Genomic DNA, 18,222 nt, shown 5'->3' on the forward strand with positions numbered 1-18,222 from the left:
GACGTTTACGTGTTTGCGCGTGAGCAGTGTGAGCGCCTGTGGTGACACCTTCACGAGCGATTGATGATCGGGAGCTGGTCGTGAGGTGTTAATCACTTCTCGTTACCCCACGTATACTACACGATGCACGATGAAGGCCAAAATCGGTCCGATCACTCAAAAATCGTCTCAAAATGGGCCTAAAACCGCACAGTGTGAGCCCAGCATTAGAGCAGCAATGTTTGTTCCCCTCAGAGAAAGGGAAGAATGGGAAAAGGAAAACACCTGGCTGGAAAAAGTTAATATGGGCATGTGCAGTGAATATCAGCGCTATGTGGCCAGAAGTGTGATAATATAATTTATTTTGTGTAATAAACAACTGCAAGGATAGATGATTACAACAAATAGATGACTAATACATAAAAGTAATACATAGATGAATAATGATGATGAGTTAAGATGCGTAATCATGGGAACAAGCGGGTTTACAAACAGGAGCAGCTGATTAGCATTAGAAAAGCTGAAATAATACCTCAACTGAAGCCAATTGTACTAAATGCACTAAATGTGCACAGTTACAAGAATATTTTTCGTTCTATTGTTTTCTATTATTTTAAGTTAAGCAGGACAGAGTTCTTTTAAAGAAAGATTTACTTATATTCTCAAAAGTTAAGCATGACAGGCTTCTGTTTAAGAAAGAGACCTGTTTTACTGTGTTAATGTTGTCATTTTGAGCTAAAAATAAATGGCTAAATAATCATTTGTTTCACATGTGTTCATATCACAAAGAATAGAATATGCATGTACTTAAATCAACTTCAAGTCAAATGGTTAAAAAAATAATTTCACACACAAAAAAAGAGCTAGAAAATTCACCACACTGGGAAGGGTGAAGACAACTGGGTCGCCCGGCCCTGGCCACGAGGTGTCCCTTATTTATTTTTCAGGGAGTTGGCAACCCTAGTCTTTACCTTGTCTGTGATAGACAACAGCTATCCTTTAAACTCCATCACTCTCTTTATTTGCCCACAACCAAGAGCAAACTATTGCTACTACAAAGCAAGGGTCATGTTCCATTTGTCTGCTCTGAGTGCACAAATCAGTGCATGAAAGGATATAATAAATGAACAGAAACTGCTGTCCTATATCTTGGCCAAACAATCCCCACTCCAAAGCAGCAGCACAGACAGTCTGCACAAATTAGCACTTAGCTTGCCCCGCACATATATCCATGCAAGGCTGCTATTGAATTCCCGGCTGGTGCTAATTCAGGATTACTCAAGCATGACTAACACCATTAGCGGTTAGCTAAAACCGACTCTGAAATTATTCAGGAATTATTCTCGGACTGAGGCCTTGGCTCATATTACCAGGGGCTGCAGCAGTGGGGGACACAATAGCTTTTGCAAATTAGGTTCAAAGGGAAAGATGGAGTGGCTGTTATTATGAGATAAGCTAACATTATGCTGAAGAGAGAGCTGTGTTGCTGTATAATGGAAATATTTATGCACGCTCATGTCTGACTCATGTCTAACATGTATTGTACTGATGTTTGGAGGGGATGGGCTCTGTGCTCGGTCCTTTCTTCTGTTTTGTATTGCCTTTTTTTTGCACTGTTACTCTTTTTTTAAGGACAAATAAAGAAATCTTTGTTTTTATTTCACTGTCAGACTGAAAGCTTTGTTCTCCCTGATATGCCACAGTATGCACAGACCTATCCATACACGTCTACGAAGACTCAGTGACTGGAGAGGCTCAAACCTCCTCTGGAATTAACATCAGCGAAAAAAACTGTGTGCCTGGAGCTTCATGACACGGGTTTCCATGATAGAGCAGCTCCCGTTGGTGTGATATGTAGGTAGCATGTGACAGTGTTTAGGCAACCAATGTTTAACATCTGTTGACTATGCGTACAATAAGAGGAGTATATAAAATAAAGTCCTGCAATTAATCGAGTAAACATGGGGTTAAATATGTGTGGAAAAAATAGCAATGATTCTGTACTATTTGCCAATTTCTGATTTCTGCCATCATGACATCATTTTTTCCTCCCCCTCAGATTTTGTATTTTTCATAGAGGTTGAACTAACAGGTAGAGACAAACTGAGAAGCTGTTCCCAAACAGACTTCATTTCTGGGAAGAAGAATGAGTAGAATCAGTTTTGATTAAACAGGAAAATCCCCAAACTCTGCCAACATTTTTGGCTGTGGATTACAAACAGACCTAATCTCCCGCTGGTATTTTCTACTCAAGAGCTATAAAGTGAACCCTCCACCTCGCCTAACCCTCATCGGGTAACGGGCGTAACATGCAGGTATGTGAATCTATCAGGATTTTATCGTGTTCTTCTCAACACGGCACTGATCTGTGGTACATGTTTGGACCTCTGATATGTTGAAGGCCTGATACGCTCTTCGTGCCGTTACGAATCCTTGGGCGTGTTGAGAGAGAGACACAGAATCTCTTACCGAGATGATCCCTCTGGTTTTGGTGAAGGGCAGTGGCGGGGATTCAGACCTCAGCTCTGTGTCAACACTGTTGGTGAAACATGGCCACAGCTGATACAGCTAATGACACAGAGGGGGAGGGAGTGATGTTGGCTAAAGAATTCGCAGCAGAGAAACAGCTTATATTTGTTTTTCCAGTTGAGCAAAAGCAAATATAAGCAATGAAAATATGAGAGGCTTGATGACGAAAAAAAGACTTTTGACAAATATGTCAATTCAGATTCACTCAGTTCACCTATGTGTTCCTAAATATTTATTTTATACATATTATATACATACAAAGTGACAAGTAACTCATAAAAGAGATCGGGAACTAATAATATGAGTTACTAATAAATACTGGGACATCAAATTTAAAAAAAATTCCAGTAAAAAGACAAAGTAGTTATTAAATATCTCACAAGCTAACCTGTATATAAGAATGACATACAATCCTTAGAAAAAGTTAGCAATGGAACCAAGATCCTATTTCATTAATGGTTATCTTACACTATATCAATTAAATGTTAGATATTTAAAAGTTTGAGGTATTTTCATATTCAATCCAAAGGTGATCCAATGGTGATTGGAGCTTGGTGACATGGCGCGTACTAAAAGGCCCAAAGTGTGTCATGAAAATATCCCACACAATACCACACCGCCACCAGCACCAGCACCAGCCTGAACCATTGATAAAGAGTGAGTTGAATCCATGCTTTCGATTCCAAATTCTGACCCTACCCTCTAAATGTCGCAGAAAAAAAATCGAGACTCATCAGCAGCGATTTTCCAGTCATCTTCTTTCCAATCACAGTGTGCCTGTGTGAATCAAAACTTCAGTTTCTTGTTCTTAGTTTACAGAAGTGTGCTCTTCTGCTGCTGTAACCCAACTGCTTCAAGTGTTGTTTGTTCAGAGATGCTGCCTGTCAGCATTCTGGCTATTTTACTCTGACTTTTGACACCAACAAGCCATTTTTCACCCAGAGAACTGACGCTCACTGCATATCTTGTCTTTTTCAGACCATTCTCTGTAAACCCTAGAGATGGATTGTGTGAAAACTCCCAGTAGATCGACATCTTCTGAAATGCAATGCCATGTTTAAAGTCATTTAAATCACCTTCTTTCCCCATTCTGATGTTCACTTTGAACTTCAGCAGGGTCATTTTGTCCATGTTTAAATGCCTAAATGCACTGAGTTGCTGGCATGTGAGTGGCTGATTAGGCAATTGCCTTAATTAACAGTAGACACAAAATAAAGTTTACATACCTTCTATGGTCCCACAGAGTAGGTGTAACAATTTTAAATTTAGGACAAAGACGATTCTGGTATAAGAATTAGTGCTGACATTTAAATTGTGTTGCTGTATTAGATATAAGGAGAACAAATGTGCATTGAACATTAAAATTCACATTAAAATAATATGAGATAAAATAAGGAAAGTATTCTATATTTATTAACCTTTACAGAATAATCAGTACTGATAAGAACTGATAAGAATAGTTTTTCCTGTTGCTTAACATGAATTCAAGCTGCTCCAACACTGACATTGTAAACACACATACAAGGCTCCCATGCAAATCAAGCCATGGCGATTATACAAACATTATGCACGCATACACATCAATCATATACACATTCAAACATATACACGCAAAAGCTTTTGACCTGCACCTTAAATAAAACGAGCAACCTCCCATACAAATGACTGCGTTAACTCCAGTTTACTCTCTCTCCCTCTCTCACATATAAACACAGATTATACCTGCAAGAAAAACTTAAAGGCCAATTAATGAGATGTGCCCTAATGAGGTCTATTGGGAATAAGTGTAAAGAAAGGGCAACTATAAACTGCTCTTGCATTATTGCATTAAAGAAAACATGGCTGATAGGAGTCCACGGTAAATCTCCAACTGGAAACAGGCGTGTTGCACAAGCCTTGGAGGATGACTGTGTTAAACTAACGGCGCTTCTTCACTCGGCTAATTTATAAGAAAATCATCAAATGACTGACATGACGATGACGGCGGTGAGGCAGTAACCATGGTAACCACCAGAGACATTTGAGCGAGCTGTCCAACCAGGCATCTGCTCTGTATTAATGAATCTGCAAATGAACGAGCACACAGCCTAATGTATGGGAACGCGTTTATGCACGTGCAAACAGACACAACACAGCTATTTTTAAACTCTATAGAAATAAAAGCACTTAAACTGACTCGCATAATGCATAGCTTTGTAACATAGCTGACAAACAAACAAAACACCCCCCTCCCCACAAACAAACAACTGCTCCACGGTGTGTCTAATTTAACTACGACGCTCAACATCCGAAGCTGAACCTGCACGAGTAAAGGTCACATTGCCTGGCAACCACTTGAGCTTAAGGAATAGTTTTAATTATGGTCTGTTCTCTCTTTCCTCCAATCTCTTGCCACTATTCACCCCACTGTCTGCACACACACACATACACACACACACCCATCAATTTCCTTTTCAGTGCAAAGCCAAGCAGAGCATTAGCATTAGGTTACATCTGCCCACTGCTAAATAAATTGTGATGTAAGGTTCACGCAATCTGCATGTTCTGGCTGTTTCATGAACTAGCCGGAAGACCTGTGCAAAAAAACCCCAACCCTGATAATGACACATAAAGTCTCCTATTGCAGCAATCTTGTCTCATTATCAGCAACTACAACAGCTAATGTTACGTGTCAATCTCTGCATCAGTTAAATCATCTAATTGAGTGCATTAAAACACATGTGGCTGACTGATTCGATTTTATCAACGTGCCACGCATGAAATAGTATGCCTAGTGTATGAAAAGAAGCTCACAGGACACTAGTAGCAATTATCCAGACCGATATCAGAACAGCACCATAACTTCCAGGTAGTAAACAGATAATGCTGCCGTCTTTTCGCAGATTAGAAAAAGTAGGCGGCTAAGTTGTAAACATCTCAATGATTAAACAACCACTTCTGTCATTATCAGTGACATTTCATTAAATGTAGACCTGAAATCATCATATTGACGGTACAGAAAAAAAATGTGATTCATTCTCCGCTTCTACTAATTCACATAATTCACACAGCATGTCACCCTACAGGAAGTATTTAAATCTGCTACCTTCAAGGGCAAAATGTACTATTCTCCTTGCAGCTGCGCAATGAAATTAAAGATCTTTGACTTCTTGAATGGGATTTGGAGCCATAGTTTAGGTTGATTTGATATGATTCATCTCATATGGAGCAGTCTTACAAACATGCCCCGATAACCCCACCCTTGCAACGCTGTTCTGTGAAAATCCTGTTAAATGTTTCCCAACTGGTCTTGGCAGATGGCCACCCCTCCCCGAGACTGCTTCTGCTGAAAGTGTCTTCCTGTCAAAAGGGAGTTTTTCCTTCCCACTGTCGCCAAAGTGCTTGCTCATAGAGGTCACATGATTGTTGGGGTGTTCTTTGTTTTCTTTGCAGTTTGTACTTTAAAATATACAGCACCTCGAGCCAACTGTTGTGATTTGGAGGTATATATAAAAACTGAATTGAATTGAAGTTAACAGAATTTAAATCATCTTATCATTTAATAGTCATTTAATATAGGGGATACACATGCATCATACATTTGCAAATAAATGAAATACCCAGTATCTACTTATTTTTAACTTGTTGACATCTCCCAGAGTGCGATGAAACAGATGAAATGTCCTTATAGACTCCCTTCTACTAAAAGAAATGCATCATGGGTATGGTCACACACACAGCATCATGTCTACATGTGATTACAACAGTGGATGCATGCTTCAGGAAGAGATGCTGTGTGGAAAAGCAACACTCTTACTCAGCAATAGAAGTGATAATTCTATAATCCAATCCGTGAACAGCTGGAGTGAAAGCAGCCTAGCTAGCCAATCAGAGTGGCTGAACAGATTTAGTGGGGCACATCAGTATCCAGAGGTTAAAGACCCATGGCTGTGTTAGCTGTAGGTACAAAAACAAAAAGATGCTTTTAGAGATTTAGAGATTTGCTTCAGACAAACTTAAATGACAGATGTAGTGTTCTTGGTGCCACAGATAAACAGGCATTTGCAATTATTGTTAAATGTTTGTTGCTGCCATTCTTTATCATTAAAAGCATTTATTCCTGTTTTTTATGCGACTTTAGGGTAAATATAAATACATGTGAAAATGTGTCTGGCATGTAAACATACCAGCCATACCCACGTAATTGGGGACTGAATTTTAAGGATTTTAACGTAATGTAAATTACTTTGACTTGTTACTTAATGAGTTGAGTTCCCAGAAATTTGAATTTTAATGCAAACTACTGATGAATTACTTGCAGTTTTGATAAATGATGTTTGATTCTTTTGTTTTCTAGTTCCAGCTCCTTAAAGATGAAACTAGACTGCCAACTGAACCCATTTGAAAATCTTACTTTGGATTAATGTATTTTAATGTCATTTTAAAATCCATACAAATGTTGAAGAAAATGACCAGAATGGACCTGTAATAGGATGACAGCCGTTCCTTTTGTACCCCTGCCTCTCACTCTATCACAGCTGGGATAGGCTCCAACATCCACACGACCTTGATGGATAAGCCGTTAAGAATATCAGTGGCTGCACTCGTACTCAGGGTTCGGTTTAAGGTGATCCAAAGTGACGTGTTTTGTAATCACATTACATTTTTCAGCAACACGGTCATGTGATGTGTTATACTAAAATTATTAAGCAAAGTATGTAATTGCTTGTGTTACAATCATTCTTCAGGTACCTGCACCTCGGGCTGATAGAATAAAAAAATCATCAAGCATCCCTTTTTCTTCCTGAGCTCTTAAAGTACAATCAGCTGATTTCACTTTATGTGCAGAGGAGGAAAACTACTAAAACTTTTCAGGAGCCGGGATATAGACATTACTTTTATTTTTATTGCACAAAAAAACAACCAAACTAGAACATGATGGTAAAGTGCATCAAAGGCGGAAACAACTGTTACGTTGCTAACAAAACTTTGGCTGTTTGCAAGCATCTGCACAGACAGCGTGCTAACACAAACCTAGCGAAGAACCCAGAGTGATGACAAAGCTGAAAGCATGCCGACACCAGCCCAGCAGCCACAGCCTAATCTCCAACTCGTAACCAAGGCAGGGATAAGCAGTCAGCCCTGTAGCATTGTAGCCTGTACACATTTCAAAAGTAGGATCACTTTAAGTATCTTTGTGCTGGTTTTTAACGTTGCATTTTGTTGTTGGTTTTGTGTTCTAATGTAAAAAGTAAAAGAAATATTGTATGTGCAGGGATTTATATCACTGACTGTAAAATCCAATAGAGACAGTCAGAACTGTCTGTATCGTACATACTGCAAGGCTAAATATGGCAAAAGCATTGAACTTTCGGAGTAAAAGTCTATTAATGCACTGGAGAGACTGTCACAGTCCACATGCTGTGGATACTATTTTGAGGTGCTGTTAAGTTTATTCCCTGCTGGTGATGTTAACCCGTAAATCAGTGCATTAAACTCAGTTGCACGAACATTAATTTACACTCAATCAGCAGTTCTCCAGGATGCCTTCCTGAAATCTAGCAAAGAATTATAAACCACAGCTGACTGATGCTGCTTTTACATATGATCCCATTTACATATTTCCCAGGAAAGCTTATTTAAATTAACGCACACACACAGTGCGCCATTCTCTGAAGTCTTAGTTGCTCACTTTTCAGAAACACTGCTTCTCTGTGTGTGTGTAATACAAAACCTGACCTACTCCACTGATTCCAACCCTCATTAACTTCTATTACATACACTATTAATTAGACAAGATGATGCACCACAATGAAGAAGCAGTCCATCTATCTGCTGGTTAATAACCAAGCAAATGTAGTATTCTAGGACATTCATCACAAACTAAATTAAGGAGCAGCTAAACAGGAAATAGAGGAATGGGAAAAATAAGCTGTACAGGGAGTACTTTTAAATATTTAATGACCGCAGGTGAACAGCTACATGAGTTAACCTCTAACAGCCACGGCCTCCACATGACTCCCTTCTTCTGCCTGCCTCTTTGCCTGGCTGGCTGACTCATCTCAGTCTTCCTCCAGAAGCTGCAGAAATATGTGCCATTCTCCAAGAGATTACAAGACACAGTCACACACTTCTGGCATGTAGGTGAAACCCAATCCTATCGCCACTGCTGTGGACACAGCCCAACACCCCAATCCTGCAAAACAAGCCTCTGCTATGTGTGGAACAAAGCTTTCTTACAGTAAGTCAGCAAATTTAGTCTATCCCAGTCCTAATTTACACATATTCCTCCTACTCTTGTTAAGATGTATCTTCACGGTGCCAGGAAACGGTACGAACTCCTGTTCTTGGAGGCTGCGGACTGATTTTGTGCCAAAAATCGTTCTTTCTCGCCTTCCTACTGTTTCCCACCAGGGAGGAAAAATATTAAGAAGGAAGTAGAGAGAGAGAGAGAGAGAGAAAAGAAGCTTTTAACTCTCACTCTTGACTTTTTTCCTTTTCTTTCTTATACCCACAACTTTCAAACTCCACTTCAACATAACCCCGATGACATCCACAGGATTGTTTTTCAGCTCTCCGAGCCACATAAGACATCAAACAGCTGTTTTTTTACAGCTTGAGTAAGTAAGTAAACTGACTTTGATAAATGAAATTGCTGGAGCGCTCTATTGTCCACTATATTAATATCCTTACTAATACTGTGATAATGATTTCAACCACGTTGTCCGGCCAACAAAAACTCAGCCCCTGCTTCAACTGCTCGCATGCTTTTCATCCACCGGCATCTTTCAGAAGCGCTTACTGTGACTTAATATATTGGTAATGTGTTGAAGTACAGACAAATATTGCATTACACAGTATAATTTGATTTGGTCCGTGGGTCATGTGAAACTTGCTCAACTAAGTCATGATATATGTGCCGTTGCCTCAGCGACATTATTTATAGAGCTTTAATAGCTCTAGCTGGGAAATGACTCCGGTCATTAATGATAACGTGGCAGATAACCTGAGGCACACGTGGCAGGTTATTTTATGTGTGTGAGTGCACGAGCATTGATTCTGTCAGCAAAAAAACCAAACAAAAACGCAGTGTTACGTCACACCATCGCACTGCCATAAATAAAAGAGAGGGAGAGGTTTAATGTGGGATAAATATAATGTATGATCCTGCTCGCTTTACTCTGACCCGTGATTCGGATCGCTGGCAGCCCCTCACATTCTTACAGTTGCTACTGTACACGCCGTCACTTCGTAAAGAGCCAAATTTGACTTGCTTTTTAAAAGGCGTGTGAAGCTGGGTGGCACCGGTACCCCATTAAATGTATGCGAATGCAGACACAGGGGGGGGGGAAAAAAGAAGCAACCTAACTTTACCACTGCGACTATTTGAAGCAGCATTGAGGGACAGCCAAGATGAAATCTTACATGATGTACTGACTGTTGGGATTATTTTGTTCACTTGTTGAAACACCGGATGATCTATAACTCACTACAAAAAGGGCAGGTGGTGAGTGGCTGAGGTCATCCCACAGCAGGTGACAAACAAACAGGCCGGGGCACAAACGCACCGTACACATTGCGCTTTCTTTGTTCTCTAGCAAAATGATGGTCGTCTTATCTGATCTCTCTATGCCCAAACAGACACGTGTTACTTGAAATCCCATTTATATGGTATGGACACACATACAGCATTCTCACACATGCACACACACACATTTGGAAGAAATGATAGTGTGAGTGAGATGGCGGGCTGCTATATCAGTGTTGGGACGGGTATATATTCCTGGCTGGTGCTGATAAGCCAACTGATGCCTTGCCTTATTTAGGCAGTGCTCGCTGCTGACACACTAGCAGAGAAGCACACGCTGCATGTACTCTGACTGTATGTGTTTGTCCAGCAGTTTATGTGAGCTGGAGTATGTATGTGAGGCATTCCTGTGGGGCGATAGTTAGGCTCCCAGTATGAATGCATATAGACAGAAGTGTGTGTGTGTGTGTGTGTTTGAGAGAGAGATATACATGGACAGAGGGTGAGATGTTACATGGATACCTGTGCACATGCATATCTACTGTATCTGCTATGTATTTGATCAAAAATATGTAGTACACTGATTTTAGTCTGTCATTCTCGATAGCATGCTCTAGTTTCAACTCCTTTGCTTAAAGGTAGAATATGTAAGGCCTAAAAAAGATGAACTAAACTGATAAACTCAAAAAGAAAAGCAGCTGTCTTCCTCCAACTAGGAACCTAATTGGTGATTCTAAATCGGCTGTAGGTGTGAATGGGTTATGAGTTGATCGCCAACCTGTAACAGAGTGGCGATCTGTCCAGGGTGTATCCTGTGTTTCATGCTATGACAGCTGGGATAGGCTCCAAGTAGAAGAAAATATTGAGAAAGTGTAACATCCAGGATTCTTAAGGTTGTGCAGATTACTCTGTCCACGTACTGCAGAAATTATAGAAGTCTAAAGGGCAAAAAAATAAAAGTAGCATCACTTAGAATTAGGGCTGAGCGATATGAGGAAAGGAAGGAATATAACAATACACGATTTATGCCACGATATGATCAAATAACCTCCAAAACCAAATGTCATTTTGGTTTTGGAGGCCTAAAATTGCCTAAATTACTACTGGTATACTCTACTGGTATAATCAACCATTCAATATTTTTTTTCCATTTTGCAATGGATGCCTTTTCAGCTGGTGGAATAAATTTGTGCGACTGCTACCTTTTGCAGCAATAGATTTACAACATGTTTCGCAAATTGGCGCGTTTTGTTCGACATCATCCATGTGAAATCTCAACCAAAGTCTCATTCCCTCGCTCATCTGAAACTCCCGCTGGCACCATATGTTTTCCTATCTGGGGGTATAAACACGCATGCCCAGCTCAGGGCGCCAGGTAGAAAATTTTCCCGTTGGGAGCAAGGGAGGGGTTAACGATGCATTTGCAGCATGTGGGAGGAAAAAAACTCACAGTCAATAACGTGCAGACAGCTTAATACTGCCATGGCAATTTATACTCAGTGGTTACGATAAAGCTATTTTAACCATCGTACGTGAAAAACTCGCCATACATCGAGTATATTCGATGTATCGCCAACCGCTACTTGGAATCCGGACTAGCTGGTGGTTGTTTATTGCGAAACAATAGCAACTACTGGAGTAAGACATGCTACATACTGCACCTTTAACAAATCAATTATCTCTGTCTCACATCTCTTTACAAACTAAGCAAGTTTAACACGCACAGTCAAATAATCCACGGAGTATTATACACAATGATCCTGAAACATTTTAATTATGTTGAATCAATGATAGTAATTATGGCTAGTTTTTATATTATACCAAGTCCTATTACTATTACTGACTACAGCTATAATGATCTCAGATGGTATCAAAGCTGGGCACACTTTCCAGGAAAATTGGAGCCAATGAACTACCATACAGATGCATTCTATTTCTTGGCCACCAGGGGACTGACCTTGTGGTTGTAAAAAGACTTCTTCTAAAAATCCCATTAGGCACTGCGTGGATCATGACCAAGAAAACGGCAAAGATACAAGAGTGAGGACATAATTACTGAAGGAACTACTCATCCCATAACGCACTGCAAATCCAAGCTTCTCCCAGCAGGAGAAATATACAAGCAGGCAATGAGTGATGTCATGGTGGCTACATCCATCTTTTTCACTGTATATAACAATAGATTAATCAGACTCTCCACAGTGTGTCCTTGTCCCATCTTCCTCCCCTCAACCCAAACCAAAAGTAGCAGATGTCTGCTCCTCCCTGACCCTGGTTCTACTGGAGGTTTCTTCCTGTTAAAAATGAGTTTTTCCTTCCCAATGTCGCCAAAGCGTTTGCTCATAAGGGCTCATACGATCGTTGAGGTTTTCTCTGTGTTATTTGTATTACTGTAGATTAATTACCTTAAAATATAAAGGACCTTGAGGAAACTGTTGTTGTGATTTTGCGCTATATAAGTAAAATTGAATTGAATTGAATCCAACAGTATCCACTAAATTATTGGTTCTGATGATCGACTGCACCCATGGAAAGAAAAGATATATACATCCAAAGATCTGCTGCCAGCAATCTCAGAGCTGGGTCACCCATACATCCAGTACAAATCCAGACTCATGTCTATTAAATTTCATGAAAAACTATAGATGCATTTGAGAGCACTATGGACACTATAAACACCCTGTCAGAAGTGAAACTGTAATGTGGAAAACAGTTAGTCTGAGTGTTTTGCTCACCAGTGTGAAGGAAAAAACAGACATAAAAATATCATCTGTACATATAAGGTGTTGGTTAACCTTTTACTGGAGCCTGCAGAGCAAACAGTGCAATTGAACATAACACACAATGTAGGTCTCTATGAATGCACTGTGGTTTTGCTCGTATTTCTCATTCTTAGCATTACAGAGGCAGTAAGCCAAATTAAACTAATATGCAAGCATTATTGAATTTCTGTGCTTAGCAGCTTTTGTAAGGTCAATTTAACATCTCTGCTTTTATTAGATAGCCTACAGAGTAACAGTTTAGCCAGGGATGTGTAATCAGGGTGGACTGCTCTGTGGATATACTGACAAACTGCTGAGTTCCCAAACTGCTGATCTGTAACAAAAAAACAATTTATGGGAGAAGCATCATGACTCGGTAAACTCTTCAGTGGCACATAGAGTCACTTATCTCAGTTCACAGGCCTGATACAACCACACCACACCACTCAAACAAACACACACATATATGCGTGGACACACTGAAAGAGCTGTGTGTGTACAGAAGGTCACTTTACACAGATAAGGGCAAATGACAACTGTGAATGAGAGACACAGAACTCCACTCCACTCTACCACATCGCACTAGCTCTCTATCGACTGGCTGATCACGAGCATGAGGTCATTGGCTCCACCCCAGAGGCTGATGGGATAGCTCTTCTGTACAGTAATCCACAGGGTGTGTCCTCTCTATGCCCTTTTTATTATACTCTCCCTTCATTTCTGTCCACTCCAGACTCTTCAGAAACCTCTTGCTCAGCAAATGTGCTGCACTTCTGATTTCATTCAATCAACATCTCTCCCCGGCTTTCTCGTTTCCATCCATTTCACTCCCTGTATCCTCTACGAGCCCATCTCCCCCCCATTCCCTGTGGATTCGCTGGGTACACTCCACATTCAAAGACAGAGAATCATGTGACTGGAAGTGGATCGATACGAGTGCATCTTTTGCCCGGCACTGTACTGTATAACGATACTTACATAACCTGCTTGCAACAGTGACAGTCTGCCATTCTGGCTCTTTATAACACAACTGCACTTTTAAAAAGAAAGAGAAAAAAAAAATCCAGATGCCAACCAGGCCACAGAGGAACCTGCTTTGAGATTTCCAGCTGCACATGAAGTAGTGGCACATGGCATCCAGTAATTTGATCGCTTACTTCAGGGGACCTCGTTGACTGCCGTAAACGCTTTGCATAAGCTCGAATGCTTTTGCTCTTGTTGCTTTATTGCTATGAATTAGGTCATGTGCTTCCTTGTGTAAATTGTTGCTCTAATGCGCAACAGGACAGGAGCTCAGATGGCTCATTCTTATCAAAACATTATCCCTTTTTTTTTTATCTTTTCACTGTAGGTTAAGCCCAGTCTTATTGGCTGTCACTTACATAGATGGAAGTCCCATATTAACAAATATCCACAGTTTCAAAATAAAGTATGTTCAATCCAACTAATGTACTCTGCATTCTATATCCTTGAAAACAGCACAATAAAGCATCTTCCCTTCCTGTTCGCAGGAGATGATCTATTGTATTGGAAAAAACAATAGCTGCTCATAGACTGGGTTCACATTTGAGTAGCAATGTTCTACCTTTAACCTTAAGATTGAATTTTTTCCTGGTTAAAAAACAAGCTTTTGATGATTATTCATTTAGTCCACAAAATGTTGAAATGATGAATATGTTTGTAAATCGTCAAGGAATGGTGACAGTTTAATACTGTATAGTTGTAGAGCAGCCCAACATGTTAAAAACATTTATCTTTATCCAGATTAATTGTCGGGCTTTAATCGTGGCCGTGTTCCTGTGTCGTTTAGTCAGTCTCTACTTTTATGGGAGGTCATGTTGGTCTTCACAGAGAGAGGATGTCACTGATGGGGTCATCTCGCACAAAAGCCAAAGGCAACTGGAGTTCAAACCTTCTATTTGTAAGGGATAGCCAATCAGGAAGTCCTTTTGTAAGACAAGGCTCAGTAAAAGGTAAAAACAATAATTAATGATTTAATAAACACAGTGCTACAAAGAGCTTTTTCTCAAAATACACACATTAAAGCGAAGCATGGATATCCCACTACACAGCTCATGCAAGCGCTAGTGTGAGCCATAGCCACAGCTATAAAAATGAGTTTTCACTAGACACACAAAATGAACCACTGATTTAGTTCACTGATGAGCTGAGGAAGGCTGCTGCTACAACGCCAAATGTGTGGCTGCTTCTGGTTTTAAAATAGGAGTGTTGAACAGTTAAAAAAAAAAGCTTGATTAGATGATTGATTAGACCGATGGCTGGAATAACATCTTGGCAATTCTGTTATAGCACTGGAAAGGAATTGCACGGGTTTTTGCATGATTTCTAAAATATTAAAATGAACACCTGTGGATTTCACTGGAAGGCAATGAATGGAAGCAAGGAAATGAGAGGCTAGCTCAGAAACTCAGAAAACTGAGCAGGATGACTAGCTTGGTGAAAAAAGATCATTTCCAGGGCTGAAGTCCAATCTGATACCACTGATGTTGTAGACAAAGAAATGTAGGAATTTGTGTATCGCAGAGGAAGTGGCTGGGAATCCAGACTGAGCAGGATTAAGGAATCTGGGAGTGTGTTTATTAATGTTAGTTAAGTCAAAGAAATAATGTATTCTTATATGATTTAAGAGATGACTGAAGGTAGTTAACAAAGGTTTCAGTCCAAGAATAAAAATGTGAAGCTCATGAGCATAATAAGCTCACGTTAATGAAATAAGAAGGAAGATCTGATTCTGCAACCAAAACGAGATGAGTACAGTGCTTTTGTTTTCTCTGGTCAGTAGCTTTGAACACCAATCTGGTAGACGCTGGAGCACAGCAGTAGCTGTGGAAACGACCCGGTAAAAGCAAAAGAGTCTCGTTGGTGTAGGAGGCAAGACAAAGAAGAGGGAGGGGAGATAGAAACAAAAAGCCAAACACGAGTAAACCTCAACACACGCTGTGGGAGTCAGGCAACCTTCAGGTGAAATTATTTTTAATAGATTAGTAAGTTAAAAAAATGCTTATTAGCCCAATGCCAACAGGTGTTTTAAACTGGAAAGCAATCCCTGTGGAGGGGTTCTAGCCCATGAAATCCAATGGAAATGTTCATGGATAAACAGGAGTAATAGGTTATCTAATATTTTACTTTATATCCAAATAAAAATTACATTCCCCACACCCTCTACTGCTACTTTGTAGTTAGCGTATTTATAAAACATGGGCATTTTAAACTTATTTAATCACCTAAAACATAAAATCTGCAAAATTGTGAACCTGTGCCCAGCAGGAAAAAACCCTCACAACTGAACTGACTGGTACATCAAGGTAAAAGTCAAATGATGGTTCATTATGCTGTGAACTAAGAAACACACATGTGCTTTTAAGTTTTTAAAATGCTTGTTGATGTGTTTTCAGGGATGCAAATTCATGCACACGACTTGAAAAGGGGTTCAGTGGTGGGGAAGAGTGGGGGAGGGAGAAATCAAAACATGGTTGATTGCAGAGAGACCTTTTCACAGCTTGTACACATCCCCTCAGTCTTCAGTCTAATAATTCCCTGATGCAATGAAACCAGAGGATGTCAAAGCGATGCCGCATACCCTGAACTGTGTCCCAGTAGGAGGGAGGCTTTAAATGAAAAGGTCACATCTCATCCACCTGTTAAAGAGCAGATGCCACATCAGAGCAATGCTTGGCAGTGGGAGCAGGTATTGGTACTGGGCGCACAAGATGAGCTTGGCATAGGAGCAGGTATGGCTATAAAGCTCACGCACATGAACTCACAGACACTCGGCTACAACGCAAATACACACACACACAAAGACACGCGTGCAAGATGCCTGACCCCTCTCCCTAGGAATGAAAGACACGGGCAGAGAATAGAAACAGAACCTTTTCCAGGGATGATCACACTGGCAACACAAAAGCCTCTACTGTTGATGTTGCATAAAGGTCGGAGCTGTTGTCATGGGACTTCACTTATACAAGACTGAACCTTCAATCAGACCAGGAGATATTTGTCAAACAGGACACTGCTGTGACTCCTCAGTGGTGAAAATAAATGCCTGAGGATTTTCATCCTGTGTGGGCTTTTTTTTTGTATTTACACAGTATACACCCACAGGTACATGCAGGAGCATGAATGAACATCCACCCACACATAAACACAGTACCTGGATGCTGCTATTTCCACTTTACTCCTCGCAATGGCTGCAGCCCTCTGTGCCCCCTCCACAGCCCGATCTACCTTCTCTTTGGTTTTGGGGTTCTTAAGAGGAATCAACTGCTTTCTTATTCCACGCACCAGCACATTATTTTTGTACTTCCCTTCTTCTTTGGTGCCGTCTGGGAAAACCGTGCACCCGTAACCATGGCGCTTATTGTTAAGCCATTCTCCTTCATATTTCATCCCGTTGGATCTCTCTGATACACCAAATCCATTGCGCTTGTCATTCTTCCACTCGCCCATGTACGTCTCAGTTGTGGTGGCGTCCACATGGTCCTCCTGAGGTAGGTCCTCATCTGGCAGCTCGCCATCACCGATGGATATGGTAGAGTTGGCATCGCTTGAACTGATGCGGCTCATGGTGGCGTCACTTCTTGCAGAGCTGCGCTTGCTGGAGATTGAGGTCCGAGAGTCAGACTTGCGCAACTGTCGCAGGCTGCCAAAGAGCGAGCCGCGGCGGAACAGGCCCTTCTTCTTGCCGGTGACAACTTCGCTGTCCGAGTGGAAGTTGAGGACGAAGCCACCGCGGCTGCCCGTTGGAGTGTCTGCTGGGGAGGAGAGGTCCTGGAGCACTGCACCATTGCTCTGCTCAGAGCGCAGGGAGGCCATAGACGTACGGAGTGGAGAACGGATGACAGTGGCCATGCCATAGGGAACACTCTGACGCACACCATAGCCGTGTCGCATACCACCCATCCATTGGCCTTGATAAGTTCCTGAGTAAGAGGAAGGTATAGATCAATGAGTAAACACTTAGTCTCAATCGCTACTTCGAGCCTATAATTCTTCATGACTTTGTAAACTAATATTAACTATAAGATAATGCTTTAAGCTGAGGTGACCTTGTCATTGGTAAGTTGTGACTGGTCAATAGGGCACAAGTATAGCAACGACATGCATTTACTATAAATATCCCTAAATTTGATTAGAGCATTGTGTTGTCATCTTCAAAGTTTGCCCTATGCGCAATGTGTTTTCAGCTAATACTTCAGTTTGCCTATATTTAATTTGCTAACCAAGCTGGCTAACTAACACTAACATTAGATGATAACCTCCACAAACCAGTGGGGTGACAACAAGCTGGTTATGTCCATTTTCTATTGCTTGCAATAAAACCGATGATAATCTGTGATTATATACATGCCTGAAAAGCTCATTTCGTTTTACAACAACTTTAAAGCCAAAGCAGGGTAAAAAATTTTTAATAGGCTACTCATG

The 18,222-nt window shown here is 40.7% G+C and overlaps 1 protein-coding gene across 1 annotated transcript in view; it reads right to left on the reverse strand.

Annotated features, from left to right (window-relative positions):
* Positions 1-18,222, reverse strand: part of jph1a (junctophilin 1a) — a 34,479-nt gene that overhangs the window by 13,917 nt on the left and 2,340 nt on the right. Inside the window, exon 3 of the mRNA XM_085468513.1 lies at positions 16,952-17,720. Coding sequence (XP_085324639.1) covers positions 16,952-17,720 — 769 coding nt within the window. The remainder of the gene's footprint in view (positions 1-16,951; positions 17,721-18,222) is intronic.

Source organism: Copadichromis virginalis, linkage group LG9, assembly GCF_057382275.1.
Source record: "Copadichromis virginalis isolate Kocher_CV1m ecotype Utaka linkage group LG9, C_Virginalis_male_GT1.1, whole genome shotgun sequence".
Taxonomy (NCBI): Eukaryota; Metazoa; Chordata; class Actinopteri; order Cichliformes; family Cichlidae; genus Copadichromis; species Copadichromis virginalis.